This window comes from Cheilinus undulatus, linkage group 6 (genome assembly GCF_018320785.1).
Source record: "Cheilinus undulatus linkage group 6, ASM1832078v1, whole genome shotgun sequence".
NCBI lineage: Eukaryota > Metazoa > Chordata > Actinopteri > Labriformes > Labridae > Cheilinus > Cheilinus undulatus.
In genome coordinates this window covers 40,508,445-40,523,142 of record NC_054870.1, presented here as the reverse complement: position 1 = coordinate 40,523,142, position 14,698 = coordinate 40,508,445, and the positions used below count along the sequence as shown (strand labels likewise).

The following is a 14,698-nucleotide window of genomic DNA, read 5'->3' as shown; positions in this document are numbered from 1 at the left end:
TCATGAGTCAAGGATGAACTATTTTTTGGTTCTTCCCACAGGTACAGGCTCTGATGTCAAAGCACCCAAGAAACCTGAGAGGCCAAGGCCGTCACATGCTGTAAAACATGGCAGCCATGTACCTAAACACTCTACAGACCAGAATGAAACCAGTTCAGACAGAAGACACTCCTCATTAAACATTCCTACAGTAAAAGACGAAAAAACTTCTCCTTCCAGCAAAAACGCTCAGGTTGAACCAGATGTCTCGATGGGCAACCAAAGCAACAACCAAAATGGCGTGGTTGTTGAGCCAAATATTCCAGCAAATACAGATCTAACAGGACAGAATAACTGTGATGCAGCCAAAAACCCCAGCACGTCCAGCCCTCGCCAACACAGAGACAAAGACTCTGCTCTAACCAGCCCACAAAAACACAGAGAGAAGAGGAAGCACTGCGACTCTTCTGACTCACACAAACATAATAAGCGAAAACACTCCAAAGACGCTCGATTTGAAGGCCATCGCATCTCTCATTTGGTGAAGAAAAGGGCCTTTAAGAAAGAAGAGGGTGAAGAAAATGAGGCAGACAACCAGAAGAAGTCAGATGATTACGTTTTGTCAAAGCTCTTCAAGAAATCTGGTACGTTCTGTGTCCAAATCCCCCAGCCATAATTTTGTTGTTTAGCTGAGAGAGGTTGTATGAGGTACCTGTAAACAGTTGAGTATATTAGCCACAGGAGATATTAGCGTGTGTGGCCCATTTAAGGACAGACAGGTTTAAGTGCCTTCATGGAAGTTGTGCTATAGAGCTATGCAGACTGAGTTGTTTGCTCCATGTAATTTAGCTCATTTTAAGAAAAACAAAGCCAAAATCTTCAGGTTGCATGTCTGTTCTGATGAAGAAAATAAACATAGCCTCTCTGTTTTAGCATGAGGTAGGGACACCATGTGCGTGTTCCTCAACTGTAGTGCACTGATGAGCTGTGGGTCTATTTTAACATCTTTATTGCAGTCTGCATCTGATTAATCCAATTTTATTAATTAATTATATTGTGGAAATTCTAGATTTCCTCATGAACTTCATCTACTGCTCCTCCTCTGCCTTACCTGGTTGAGTACAGACAGACTTGTTGGAAATGTCAGAATGAGAAAATTTTGGATTATTTGTGGATTGCATTTCTGCTTTTCAACACATGCATAAATGAATACCTGCATTTTCCTCGCTGACTTTAACTTGGTATTGCGCTCGATATATCTGCCAACCATGGTAGCATCTTTATTTTCTATACAAGATCGCTTTCTATGATCAGTGAACTAGTCAACAGTATCCATTTTCTCTCTACTCCTTGCGTAAATGTTGCGATTTTACACAGGAAAGAAAATCAGTTAAAATCATGAATCGGCTCTGATGTGAAACACTTTTATTCTTCGGCAACATTTCCCAGCCCTAACTGATCCCAGTTTGAGATCATTTCATTTTAAAAATGTTTGAAGATTATTCAAGTGGCACAGCACAGTAATAGCGGTAAAGTTTGCTCTTTTTGCTCATTTTCCTCCTCAACAGCACAGATAGTGTTTTCTGATCAAGTCAACATAAATTGTGTAATAAAACAGAGCTAAAAAAAAAACTTTATTTGTAGACAAACTTGCATTCTGTTCTTCATGCTTTGCAAATAAAATTGTTACATTTTGAAAAATTACTGTAAAACATCAGCTCTCACTTCAACAGTCACTCCTGCAAACACATGAGCTGCTGATATCCTCTAATCCAGAAAGATACAGAGGTGCTGTTTTTACAAAGTCACATTCATAGCTTTTAAGGTTTGTGGATTCAAGCTCACAACCTGCACCACCAGGTAATTTAGGATCTCTCCTGTCTTACAGTTTCTAAAGAAGTTTCTTCCTAGTATACACACACCCTAACATTCTGTTTTGGCTTGTTTTTTTTCTTTAAACCTGCCTAATTATTTGCCTGTTTGCCTTAAAGAGGCCACGCTGGCATCTCCTATGGATTATAAACTCACCATTGACAAGTTCTTCATTCAACCCAGCCACAAAAATACCACTCTACTATCGCTTAAAATTTCACAAATAAATGAGCTCCTACTTTGTGTTTTGTTCACCTCAGGTATCCACAGTGTGATGCAGCATGACACCATCATGGAGTCCTCAAACCCTGACTATGTTCTCGTGGAGGCAGAAGCAATCAGGGTGGCCAAAGACGCCATGAAAGCACTTAAGGTTTCTCGTCAGCAGTGTAGGCTGCCCTTCAACAGACCCCCTCCTCCACCTGCAAGGTAAATACAAACAAGGGTGTTTAGAGCAGTGGATCTCAAATACTGAGTCAGAACTCGGAGCCATTTTGTTTCCTGGAAAAAATTTGATGTATTGAAACCCTACGCAGACATAAATCATCCGATTTTATTTTATTCCATTTTGCCATGATAAGTAAATTTAAGTTGTTTTCCTGTCTCTGTTCAGTCAAATGTTTTATTCCATTAAAGATCCAAACTGCTACATTTTTCTTTGAATACATTTGAGGGGTTGAAAGTTTTTGCAAATCTGGGGAGTGGTTTTTCATTATAGATGGTTGTGGGTCTTGAGGCTAGACCAGTTGAGAACCACTGATTTAAAGTGTTCATAATCTTATTTGAGCAGCATATCTTAGTTTTGCTTTGTTTTCTCTCACAGGAAACGGTTTGGACAAAAGAAGAATTCTCTGCTGGTTGATAATTCTGTTAAATCAGCCCCTACTTTGAGTAAATGCAAGGTAATAAAAGTATGATGAGATCACATGCAGTTCAGTGTAGTTGTTTGTGTTTCTTACATATTGTGTCATTTCACATGTTTCTCTCTTTAGGATGCTGCTTTTATAAAGAAATCTGTGTCAAAGAAACCGGGATCAGCAGCTCATTTCAGTGGGGAGGCAGCCGACAGTGACTCAAACTCCGCCCCGCTCTCTTCCTCCTCCCTGCTGGCCAAGATGAGAATGCGTAACCACATCAGCTTGCCCTCAGGCCACAGAGATGAAGAAGAACAGGAGGAGGAAGACTCCGGAGCAGCAGGCCGGAGCTCTCCAGCTCCACCCACAGAGCACGATGAGCTGCTGGTAGATCTGCGGAACTTTGTAGCCTTCCAGGCGAGTGTGGACGGACAGGCCTCCACACAGGAAGTGCTGGAGTATTTCAAACCGAGGCTGACAAAGGAACAGGCGCCGGTCTTCAGGGAGCTGCTGCGGAGTATCTGTGACTTTCACAGGCCTGCTGGTCAGGAGGGCATCTGGAGGCTGAAAGGGGAGTTCCGTTGAGAGGGGCAGAGAATAAGCTGAACTGTGGTGCATATTTGTGTACTTGTATGTGATGAGTCTGTGTCGACATAAGGTGCAACGTTTGACTTTTTGTTGTTTGACAAAAATACATCAGCCACTTTCCATCAAATGAACATTTTCACTAAAAGCCGTTAATAATAGGTTAATGTACCTCTTAAAGCTCCTCTGAGGACTTTTTGGTTGTGTGATATTAATATTGATGTTTCTGTACAAACTACAGAAGCAAACAACACAATCGCTGATCTATTTTGATGCCTGAAGCTACTGCTGGGGGGTAGGTGCCAGACAAGGAGTCAATCTTTTTGCATAAACTGTTTTTACTAACCAAACAACCTAAAAGTTCCTTACAGAATCTTTAACGTAGCAGATGAAGCTGTGGTAAAACCACATCACGGTGCCATGCAGACTCAAACAAATGCCGGTTGATTATCAGGTAACTGTCCAGTTAAAAAATGTCTTTTGTGCTGAAATTTGTTCATTGTTGCGTTTTATGTTTCTCAGCTTGTTATTTATATCCTGTCATACTTGAATTCACCCGTTTTGTATTTGCTTGAAAGTTGAAACTGTTCTACTTTGAGAAGGATTTACAGTGACAGGAGTTGTTGCTTTGAAATATGTGTACTATTATAACCTCACAGGTGACAAACTTTGTAAATAATAAATGTGATGGGATGTAGTGAGTCACTATGTAAGCATGACTGCTTGACCACAGGTTTTGGAGGGTTTTATAATAAATGACATATTTTGAACTGTATGTAAACATAGCGGGGGTTTAGGGATGTTTACATTTTTTAAAATACCTACCTCCAGTTATTTGTTGAAACTGACTAAAGCTGAGTTATTCAGCTGCCATGTTTATGACGAATTTAAAAAGCTCTTGATGCTGTCATACATAAACTGTATGCAATAAAGTCTTTGTATAGGATTGTTCTCTTGTAATGTCATTTCTAGTAAAGACTGTACCACAATAAAGAAGATCATTAGAACCCCCTCTAATCTATTGAAAAATGCCTGATTCTTGTTTATATAGTTAAACGTTATGCCTTGTTTAACTAGGGCGCATAATATCGGCAGATACGAAAATTTCTGATGATATAACAGATTTATCAGCTGTAAATATCAGCTGTATGTGTAAAAAAGGTTTAAGGCAGGAGCAGCCTACAGTGCATTCAGACCCCCTTCATTTTTTAACTTTATGTTGCAGCCTGATGCTAAACTAAAAACGTATTGCTATTTAAGGACTATGAATGTGAAAAATATCTTAAATATAATTTGTCAAAAAGCCATACATCCCTGTTTGCACAGTTAAGATGAAGCATGTTATCACTTAACACTGAAACTGGCAGATATAGAAGAGTATGAGAGGATGAAATAATCTGTGAATACTGTAAACTAAATGAAGTGGAAAATGAAATTAAATTTATTATATACTGTCCAATGTATCGTAGCCTATGGGAAACACTGTTTAGAAATGTTCAGGTCCTGGTCCTGATTTAATTCATATGGACAACAGTACTAGAATGAAACATCTCTTTGATAATGTCATTTTTTTGTCTGACTCTCTCTTTAAGGCATGGAAAAGGAGTCATAAAAGATAATTGTATCAGACTGTTTTTTATGAGGTTTACTTATTTTATCAAACTTAATTTTGTCTTGTTTGTTATTATGTCATGTGTTTTAGGGGCTGTGTTGGTTTATGATTATTTGTCCGTTTGTTTTACTCTTCCTCCTGAAGTGTTTCAAATATGGAGGGGGTTGACGCTTATTTATTGATATTGTACTGTGCTGTTTGGTGCTGGGCTGATTTGGAATATTTACTGTTTTGTTTTTTTTTTGTTCCTTGTGGGATGGGTCATCTAAATGACCAGACTAGTAATAAAATATTAATTCGCTCATTCATTCAAATAGTTGAAAAAAAAAAAAAAAAAATTTATTCCTATTAATCTACAGTCAGTACTCCATCATGACTGAGTTAAAAGAGAATATAAGAAATATCTGCAAATTTATGAAAAATAACTGAAATATCACACTGACATAAGTATTCAGACCCTTTGAAAAGACACTTTGAATTTATCTAAGGTTCCTCCCATTTCTCAATCTTTGCTCAGCGCAAAAACCAAGCCATGAGGTCAAAGGAACTGCCTGCAGAGCCCAGAGACAGGATTGTTGCAAGGCACAGATCTGGGGAAGGCTGCAAAAAAATGTCTGCTGCACCGAAGGTTCTCAAGAGCACAGTGGACTCCATGATTCTCAAACGGAAGAAGTTTAGCACAACCAGGACTCTTCCAAGAGGTGGTCGCCCAGCCATACTGAGCAATCAGGGGAGAAGGGCCAAGAACCCGATGGTCACCCTGAATGAGCTCCAGAGATCCAGTGTGAAGATGAGACAAAGTTACAGAAGGAAGGAAGCCTCTTCTCAGTGCAGAACACATGAAAGCCTGCCCAGGGGTTGCAAAAAACATGTTATAGCCAAGTGAGCTTTCGTTGGATTTGCACTTATGTCTAGTGATATTTTTTTTTTTTTTGGGGGGGGGGTGTCATAAATTTGGAAAAATGTAAAACATTCTGTTTTCCCTTTTTCCCTTTTTCATGATGGGATACTGAGTGTAGATTACTGGGAATAAAAATGTGTTTTTGACTGTAACATCAGGCTATCAGGCTACAGTGAAACAAAATGGAAAATGTGTGTGTGATGGTGGGGGGGGTCTGAATACTTTCCTAATGCACTGTACCTGAATCAGCTGATGTGATTTTTATTTTATCCTCATTTCATACACTTAAAGTGTGTTTTAGGAGCAGAAGTTTTAGGTATGAACTAAATTTTATATTGGTATCAGTATTGGCTATAACAAATTTCTAAATAGTGGCATACTTGAAATCTGCAAAAATCCAAATTGTGCATCCCTACTTTTACCATGTGAGTGTTGAGAACAGCTGTCCAATAATAAAAGCTAATAAAGGGATGAATGTCAATTCTGCAGTGTTTTAAGTATCAAAGTGATCAGATATAACATCCCTGTCCTGTTAGGCTTTTCTTTGAGTGTGCTGGTGTTGCTGACCAAGGTCCTGAAATGTAAATAACTCCAGTAATCTGCTAATTATAGGAATATGAGAAAACTCGTTAAAGTTTGTTGTTAAACTGTTTCTAACCGACACAGATGAGAGTGTAATTTCACTTACACACAGTTATTTAAGCAATTATCAGAGGGTGGGGAGGGAGGCGCTGACAGGAAGCACACACACACGCACACACACACACAGAGTCCAGGCCTGCTCTCTTGTCAGAGTTGTCTAGACCAAATATTGGGATAAAGTTATCAACCGTTATTTGATTTCAATTTTCTCCACGCACCTCGCCGAGGTCATAATAACAACTTTATTTTCAGTGGTGCATAAATTAATTACGCGCATTTAATAACTAAAATATCATTATATTCCCCCTTTAATAACATAAACGCTGCACGCCAGGGAAACCCTTAATAGCGCGGGGCCCTGTAACTGGCCATTATCCGCCTGTAATGATATTACAGAACCAATTACGCGCCATTAGAAGGGATTTTCTGCACTTTATGTGGTTTAGTCCAATCCCGCACTCCTCTTCTAAATTTCAGCTGCTTCTCGAAGCCTCATTTTGCCTCCACCTCAGAGACGCATGGCGTCTGCGCTCTGTCGTCCCAGATGCGCTTTAAAACTAATTGAAAGGGTCCCGCAGCACATCATTTATCTGAGGAAGCGAAATAAATCGCAGGACCCCTTGCTGTGAACAAAATCAAAAATTTGGCCTTGTGAGTGTTCTACATGCGCAACCCCTTGTAAAGTGGACCCGCTAACGCACCCTGACGAGCAATTAACCCAGCCGACAGTCAATCTAAAACCCAAAAGCAGTCATCCTCCTTTTTTTAATATATGAAAGAACCAAATAAAAAGTGCAGCGGGTATGTGTGCATGTTTATGGTTAGGGAATATGCCTGACTCTGGAATAACAATCACTTGTGATGAATTTTTTTGGCACCAGAGCAGAGCTGCCGTTTGCCACCCTGGGTATATCTCCTCTCTCTCTCTTTCTCTCTCTCTCACTCCTCTTTCTTTCTTTCTTTCTCTCTGTTTCTCTCTCTGACACACACACATAAACACACACTAGCACCAGGGGTTGGGGGTGAGAGAGACAAAGCCGTGATAATCCGATTAGGACCAATTAGGCGTGAGATTCTGCGACACTATAGCTGAAAGCCTTAACACTCTGCAGACAGTTATACAGTTATAGAGACATCTGGACACTCCCAGAGAGACACACACAGACATGTGAGAGTGTGTGAGAGTGTATGAGAGAGAGAGAGAGAGAGAGAGAGAGCGATGTGGACACTCCCAGACACAGAGTCAGAGGAAGTGCAGCAGTCACCTCCTCCTCCTCCCTCAGAGCGGAAAGTCTCTCTCCTCAGCATCCTCTCTGCAGGTACCACCATCCTCTCTCTCTCTCTCTCTCTCTCTGAGCCTTTTCTTACTGCTGCACTAATGTTTGATTTTCAGCCGTAGATCTGTATTTCTCCGCAGCAGCAGCTGTAGCGTGTCTGGTTCAAACTTTTGTCTCTGTTCCAGGTTCACTTTGGCAGCTCACAGTCGCGTCAGGATGTTCTACTTTCACTGTCCGCCTCAGCTGGACGGAGAGTGCTGCCGATCCAACACATGTAAGTTTTTAGATTGTGCCTCTTTCACACCGCCAGGTTACTTTGAATTTAGAACAGCAGGGTACGACTTTAATCTCTCTTTAAAGTTTGGGCATGATCGCGCTGCGTAATTACGCGCAAAGGCGTGTTTGTTGGTCAAGGCCTGAGCGGATCTTTCTTTTATTTGTTTTTATATAAACTTTACAATATTTCTTTATTTTAAAAGAAACAGAAAATGAATGATCCTATAAAAAGCAACACTTACATTTTATGATGTGATGAATGAAAAGAGCATCAGATTTTTTCCGTCTATAAATATGAAAACTTGAACAGATCGGATGTTTGATCCATCACTATAAACATGCTTATTAGTTTGAATGGAGGGCTCTTTAGCCTTCCCACGGTGCTAAATGTGGATGTAAAGGGTTAAGACAGATTTTTGCTCTGCTGTGTCAGTCTGCTGGCTCTGGTGAGGACCGCTGCTGGTGCTTTGGCCCCGGGGCAGAGGGGGTGTTTTGTCCCGGGCACAGATGTTGGGTGTCATGGCTCTTAGTCCGTCATGGCTCCCCTCAGACTCCACACATCAATGTTTCATGCAACTAATGGAAACACGAAATGTGCCAGCGAGCCAATTCCCTCATCTCTCTGCTTTGGCCAACATTCGTACTTTTATTTATTTATAGTCGTTTTGTGTACATGCTATCCGAGCCGTCAGACTTGCCTAATTATTTTAAACAAAAATAAGAAATACTAAACCTGACTGTACATAGTGAATAAATCATCTTTCATAAACTTTTTTTTTCCAGTGAATTCGAGCGGATTTGGCAACCACGCTCCGACTGATTTCGATGATGGATTTCTACGCAGGAAACAGCGCAGGAACAGAACTACCTTCACTCTGCAACAGGTAAATATGAACCAGCAGAGGACAAACAAGAAACCTGACGAAGCAGCCAGAGGCCTTCATATTAACTTAACAGAAATTTTAAAAAGGAACAAGCAAATAGGAAATGATAAACATTTAAAAAAGACTTGTGAAAAAAAAGTGGAAAAACCCCATAAAAGCCTCAAACTGACAGGATATCTATCTAAAAGAAAATATCCTGATTGCTTTGATGCAGGGAGATACAGTTTAAAAGTAGAGCACTGATCTATTTAACTGTAGTTTTAAGCTTAAACGTAGAAAAACAATTTAGTTGAAATGAATTCAGGCTTTAGCAACAGTTAGGCTAAAAAAATTAGAAACCGTCAAAAGCTAAAAAGTCAAAGCTCAACAAGAGCTTAAGTTTAATAAAAAAGTGGCCTTCAGCCGTAAAATGCCTGTAAATTCTACTATTATCTCCTAGAATGGGGGAATATGTGTTTATTCTATTTAATTATAACTCATTTATTTCATTTAAGCCTCTTTAACTTATTTTCAATCAATATTTTACATGAAACGCTGCTCCTATCGATATTTATGGTTTTATAAAGTAAAAATTTCTACACCTGGGGAGGGTGACGATAACTTACGTGACGTAGTTCAATTTCTATTCAATTCAAACTTTATTGCGATTTAAGGTCTAAATAAAAGACAAAACGACACGTAGAACAAAATTTAAAAGAAGGGAGTGAAAGAGGAATTCTGTTAGAAACAGAAAAGTCCAGCAGAAACAACAAATGTTTCATAAACTTCTTTCCTTCGTGTTCCTGCAGCTGGAGGCTTTGGAGGCTGTGTTTGCGCAGACGCACTACCCGGACGTGTTCACGCGCGAGGAGCTGGCCATGAAGATCAACCTCACGGAGGCCAGGGTGCAGGTAGGTAAGGTGGGCTTTGGCCGCGTTTGACCACTGGAGAAAGGCTAAATGAAGCCACTCTGTCATCCCGGCGATGCACTTTAATAACATCAACATAATGGTGAATATTAGATTAGCTTGATTAATCGGTCATTCATAATTAAGCAGCGATAATGTTCTCGCTAATTTGTCCGCATCTCAAAGGTAGGAATACATCATCCGTGCAGATCCCGTTCAAACACTGAAATGTGGTTTTAAAAAGGGCAAAGCCTGCAGACTCACAAACTCTCAGTTTTTCTCTCTTTTCTGGCAAACACACACACTTTCAAACACACAAAAAGCACACACGCGCACCTTAAATTTGCCAATTTATATTCTGCTCGTGCCCTGCACATATGCGCCGTTATAAACTTGGCCAGATGTAATTAAGTTATGTGTCCTGTATGTAATTTCCTGCATTCCAGATTTGCTTTTGGGTTTTGTTGTGCGCGCAGATCTAATTGTGGGAAATATAATAGTTTGCCTTTTGTTCCCCAGGGTCATCTTACTATCGCTTAAACCCAATGGCAGGGTTGATAATGGAATCCAGCGCTGTAAATTAGGGATTGTAAACAAATTATTCCCCTCCTAATCCGATTACCACATTCCTATTATTAAATCTGAACATGAATCCAGCGCAGTATGCAGGGATATTAAACTTACATTATTATTAGAAAATAAATTTCCTTTCTGTTGTAGTGTTGTTGCCCCCCTTTTTGTAAAGTGTCAATGGGCCTCCCCCGCATTAAGAGCACGCGGCAAATTGAGATTAATGGAGCAATTATAGCCTATTCAGAGAGGGGGGTGTGTATGGGGGGGCGCGCGACTTCTAGCTGGAAGGTGCAGGGGTGAGATAAGTCCATCGGTTGTATTGTTGTCCTGCCACCAAAATGTTGTCTTTTCTTTATGCCCAATGAATGCACGTGTTTTGTTTGGCTGTTGACATCATTTATACCTCCAGTACAATAGCAAGAGATGCAGAGCACACACACTCACACACAGACCGGCTCTAACCTCCATTCACACATCATGATTAATGCCTGCTAGAACCGAGTCCTAATCGAATCTGATGTTGTCAAACAATCACTAAATAGGGAAATAAACGACTTCATCATAGCTGCCCCTCTCTCAGGCTGCACAACTGTCAGTGGGAAGTCATTAAAATATGATAATGAAAAATTGCTCAATTAAATGTTGTTATAGGCAGTGACCTTCATTCGATTAAGACACCACAACTTGGCTATATGTTCTCAGCTGTGTGGATGGCAAAGTTTTTGGGGAGTGTGGGACCTTAAAGTGCTGGTGTGAGACATTCAAACACCTCTTGATATGTGGGACAAAAAGAAAAAGAATATTTAAACTTTGCTTTTCCTCCTAAAAGGCTGGAAAATATCAAATACTGTCTTTTATTTGTTTCGTTCTGAATTAAGAGAAAATTCTATGGAAAATATGAGCTAAGCATAAAGAAATGTAATTCACAGACTAGCATAAAAGAATGAAAAAAACTGCAGCTGTGAACGTGGTGATATTTTAATTAGAAAAAATAATGTTAATAGTAATAATAATAATAATAATAATAATAATAATAGTTGTTCTTACCTTTCCTTATTTTGCTTCTAATGCAGGTTTGGTTTCAGAACCGCAGAGCAAAGTGGAGGAAGACAGAGCGAGGAAGCTCAGACGCAGAAGGAGGTAAAGAGCAGATGAGCGAGGGCACTCCTCCGTCTCGCAGCATCAACTCTCAGTCTCCGGTGGACCACAGCAGGAAGCAGAAAGAACCGCTGGAGATGCAGCAGAGGTGAGAATGGACAAGAGGGTGAGGGTTGGAGCTTAACTGCTGTGAAACATTAAAGGCAGGAGAAGTCTGAGGCAGGATTTTTATGCAAACTAAACAGGAGTACATTTTATTCTGCCAATTACGTCCGCTTTAAAACTATGGCAGAAATCCTGATTGTTTCCATAGATCAGTTTGTGAATTAAATAAACTTTTTAATTCAGTTGACTCAGACAGCAAAGATAGAAACAGCTTAAAAAAAAAAAAAAAAAAAAAAAGGGAAGCAAGTGATTCAAAGATTATAGTCTTTCTACTTGATGACTAGATAAAGTTTGTCTGTGTTCTTCAGCATCAACAGGACGGTGGGTCCAAGTGGTCCGTTCTTCCCGTCATGTATCCCAGGAACGCTCCTAAACTCTGCTACCTACGCCCAGGCCCTCTCACAGGTCGCCACACTGAAAGGTAAACACAACTCAAAATAATTCAGCATGCAAATATTGATTTCTTTGTTTTCCTGTCTGTCTGTTTTACTCTTTTGTCTCTCCACCTCTCTCTCTTTTATCTCACCCTTTCATCACATATAGTTGCACCAGATGGCTGTCAACAAATAAGTCTGATTCTTCCCAACGTATCTGCCGGTTAAAAACAGAGATTTTGTTGTACAGTGTCTGCTAATTAACAGAGGAATGTTGGATCTCTGTAAACAATGAAAAGTACAGTCTAGACCTGCTCTCTATAGTTTTTACGGTCTCTGTTCTCTTTGTGTTTGTCGTTGACTGTTTTAATTATTTTAATTTGTGCCGCCTTTTTTAACCTTATGCCTTGCATCCTAAATTGCATAAATTTGCACATGTAAATCAAAAACAAAAAACTAGAAAACAAGTCTTTCCTTCCTCTTTTCCTTCTTTGTAAAAGGACGTTGAATAACTTGTGATTTGGCGCTCTATTAACATGAATTAATTGAAACTGAAAATGACATGAAGATGAAATTCGATAGTTTACTTCTCTCATTGGACCCCACTTTTTGTTCTTCCAGGTAATGGTTTGTGTTCCTGCTGTGTTTCCGACCCCATGGGCTTGTCCTTCCTGCCACCCTACGGTTGCCAAGGCAACCGCACAGCCAGCGTGGCCGCCCTTCGCATGAAGGCCCGTGAGCATTCGGAGGCTGTGCTTCAGTCTGCGAACCTGCTCGGCGCTGCAGCGGGCGGACCGGGCGCCGGCGTGGGAGTCCTGTCTGGAGTCGCCGTAAGCTCGGCCGGGGTGGCGAGACCCTCCATAGGTCCCGCCATCGAGGTTCCCGGCTCCGTGGGGAGAGGAGGGGAAAGCTCCAGTCCCAGTCTGGCCAACAAGGTGCCGGTGCTGGGCAGCAGTCCTGACAAACACCCTCACTGCTCCAAGGAACAACTGGAGAAAAAGTAAAAAGATGGATGTAAACATGGACGTACTGATGCTCTAAATCTGTGTGATCGTGCCCATTATCACTACTCTACTCTGAAGCACAACTACAGACTGAGTCCAGAAACTTCCTGGGAAAGACTTATGTGTGGATGCTGACATTAAAATATTTATTTGACTGTAAAATATTGTTTTTTGAGAAATGCTGAATATTTGGGGCTTTGTTTTCCCCATAAAAAGCACAAGTTTGGTGTGGATCTCTGTCTTCCTGCACTCTTGGACTCTATGTAAAGGACTGACATAGATACAACATGTGTGCAGCAAAGACCTATTTGATAATGTGAATTTAACTCATTCAGATGCTTACATTGTGAATGTTAATGCATGTAAACTCTAAGTGTAGAACTGATGGAGGTACTTTAAGGATTTTTGCAATATAATGTTTCTGCCATCAGGTTGGTAACGGGCTCAAACAATCCCTCATTCTGTTGATTTATAAAGTGAAAGTGCACTTTAATATTAATCAGCCATTTTCTCTGTAAATGTGTACATGTGCCAGATTACAGTATGTCTCAGTGACAAAGGGGGCAGCGGTTGTGTCGTCCGCTCTGTTAGCACGTCTGTGGCGTCAGCAGACAGCGAACACATCGGTCCTGTTGTGACATGTTCTTTAAAACAATTAAAGATGTAGTCGCTCATGTTTCTCTCCTGTTGCCTCTCGCTCCAGCCATCTGTTATGATACATTATTTATCAGTTCCCCTTAAAGCTGGCAGAGGAGAGCAATCGTGACTCTTATTATTTATTTACTTTTAGGATGGATCCCCCCTTCCTCATCCTCTTTCTGTCCTTTACCATTTTTTAATAAACCAAAATAAACATGAAATTTGCATTTTATCAATGTGGATTTTATACATAACAAAACAGAACCTGTCATCACTTAAGGCAAAGTATCTCCTCACTGAATCGACTCTTGATTAAAGGATCAGCTGATCAGATCGAGAATACTTAACCGCCGAGCACACGGCTGGTAGGTCGCCTGATTCAATTTGCGTCCTTGAGGATTTTCAGGAAATTACTTTTGATAGTCAATAACACAATTAAGTAAACTACACACACATTATCATGAATAATTGATAACAAATTATGTATTACCATGAAGTACTGGTTCAATAATTGATGAGGCGACACCCCGGTGACACAGAGGAGGGCGATAATGTCAGAAGTCGTGCCAGGTTGTACACAGAGCACTTACATCCTCTTTTTTTTCCCCCCACATCATTATGTTTGCATGTTGTAAATACCCGGAAATGTTACAATAAAATGATGCTTTCAATGTCTATGAGTCAACCTCTGGTGACATTTGCAATTTTAAAGATTTGATGGAATTTTTATTGCATTTTGAACATCATATTTCCCTACAAAATGCATACACCAACCATTTAAAAATGTCACTTTTGACAGAGGAAAGTGGAGATGCAGTGGAAATAAAGTTATAAAATCAGAACCTATTGTGTCCTACTTTTATGTTTTGTGTCGTAGGCCTGTTCTAGAGCAGGTGCTATGTCTATTCATGAACAAAATGTTATTAAAAAACATCATGTTCAATATACTGATTTTGTTTTAAGTGCATAAGAGCTCCCAGAGCTAAGATACTAAGCCCCCCTGACATGGCAGCTAATGATAACACAATATCCTCACACAAATCAGCTCCTTTTCCCAAAATGTACCAATATGGTCG

The 14,698-nt window shown here is 40.2% G+C and overlaps 2 protein-coding genes and 1 long non-coding RNA gene across 4 annotated transcripts in view; 2 read left to right on the top strand and 1 right to left on the bottom strand.

The window, feature by feature from the left end:
- ercc6 (excision repair cross-complementation group 6) overlaps positions 1–4,296 on the top strand; it is a 28,236-nt gene extending 23,940 nt beyond the window's left edge. For both annotated transcript variants that reach the window (XM_041789675.1, XM_041789676.1), the window contains exons 19-22: positions 42–623; positions 2,112–2,280; positions 2,675–2,753; positions 2,844–4,296. In XM_041789675.1, the coding sequence (XP_041645609.1) occupies positions 42–623; positions 2,112–2,280; positions 2,675–2,753; positions 2,844–3,290 (1,277 nt within the window). In that variant the 3' untranslated portion in view covers positions 3,291–4,296. The remainder of the gene's footprint in view (positions 1–41; positions 624–2,111; positions 2,281–2,674; positions 2,754–2,843) is intronic.
- LOC121511119 lies at positions 2,187–12,652 on the bottom strand. The gene is made up of 3 exons (XR_005992022.1): positions 12,567–12,652; positions 11,390–11,571; positions 2,187–2,273 (listed from the first exon to the last, which is right to left on the bottom strand). It is a non-coding gene; the product is annotated as an uncharacterized LOC121511119 (long non-coding RNA).
- Positions 7,939–12,983, top strand: drgx (dorsal root ganglia homeobox). Its single transcript, XM_041789679.1, has 6 exons — positions 7,939–7,996; positions 8,782–8,882; positions 9,671–9,772; positions 11,416–11,588; positions 11,914–12,026; positions 12,601–12,983. Exons 1-6 carry the CDS (start codon positions 7,939–7,941, stop codon positions 12,981–12,983), a joined length of 930 nt encoding a protein of 309 aa, XP_041645613.1.
- The last annotated feature ends 1,715 nt before the right edge of the window (positions 12,984–14,698 follow it).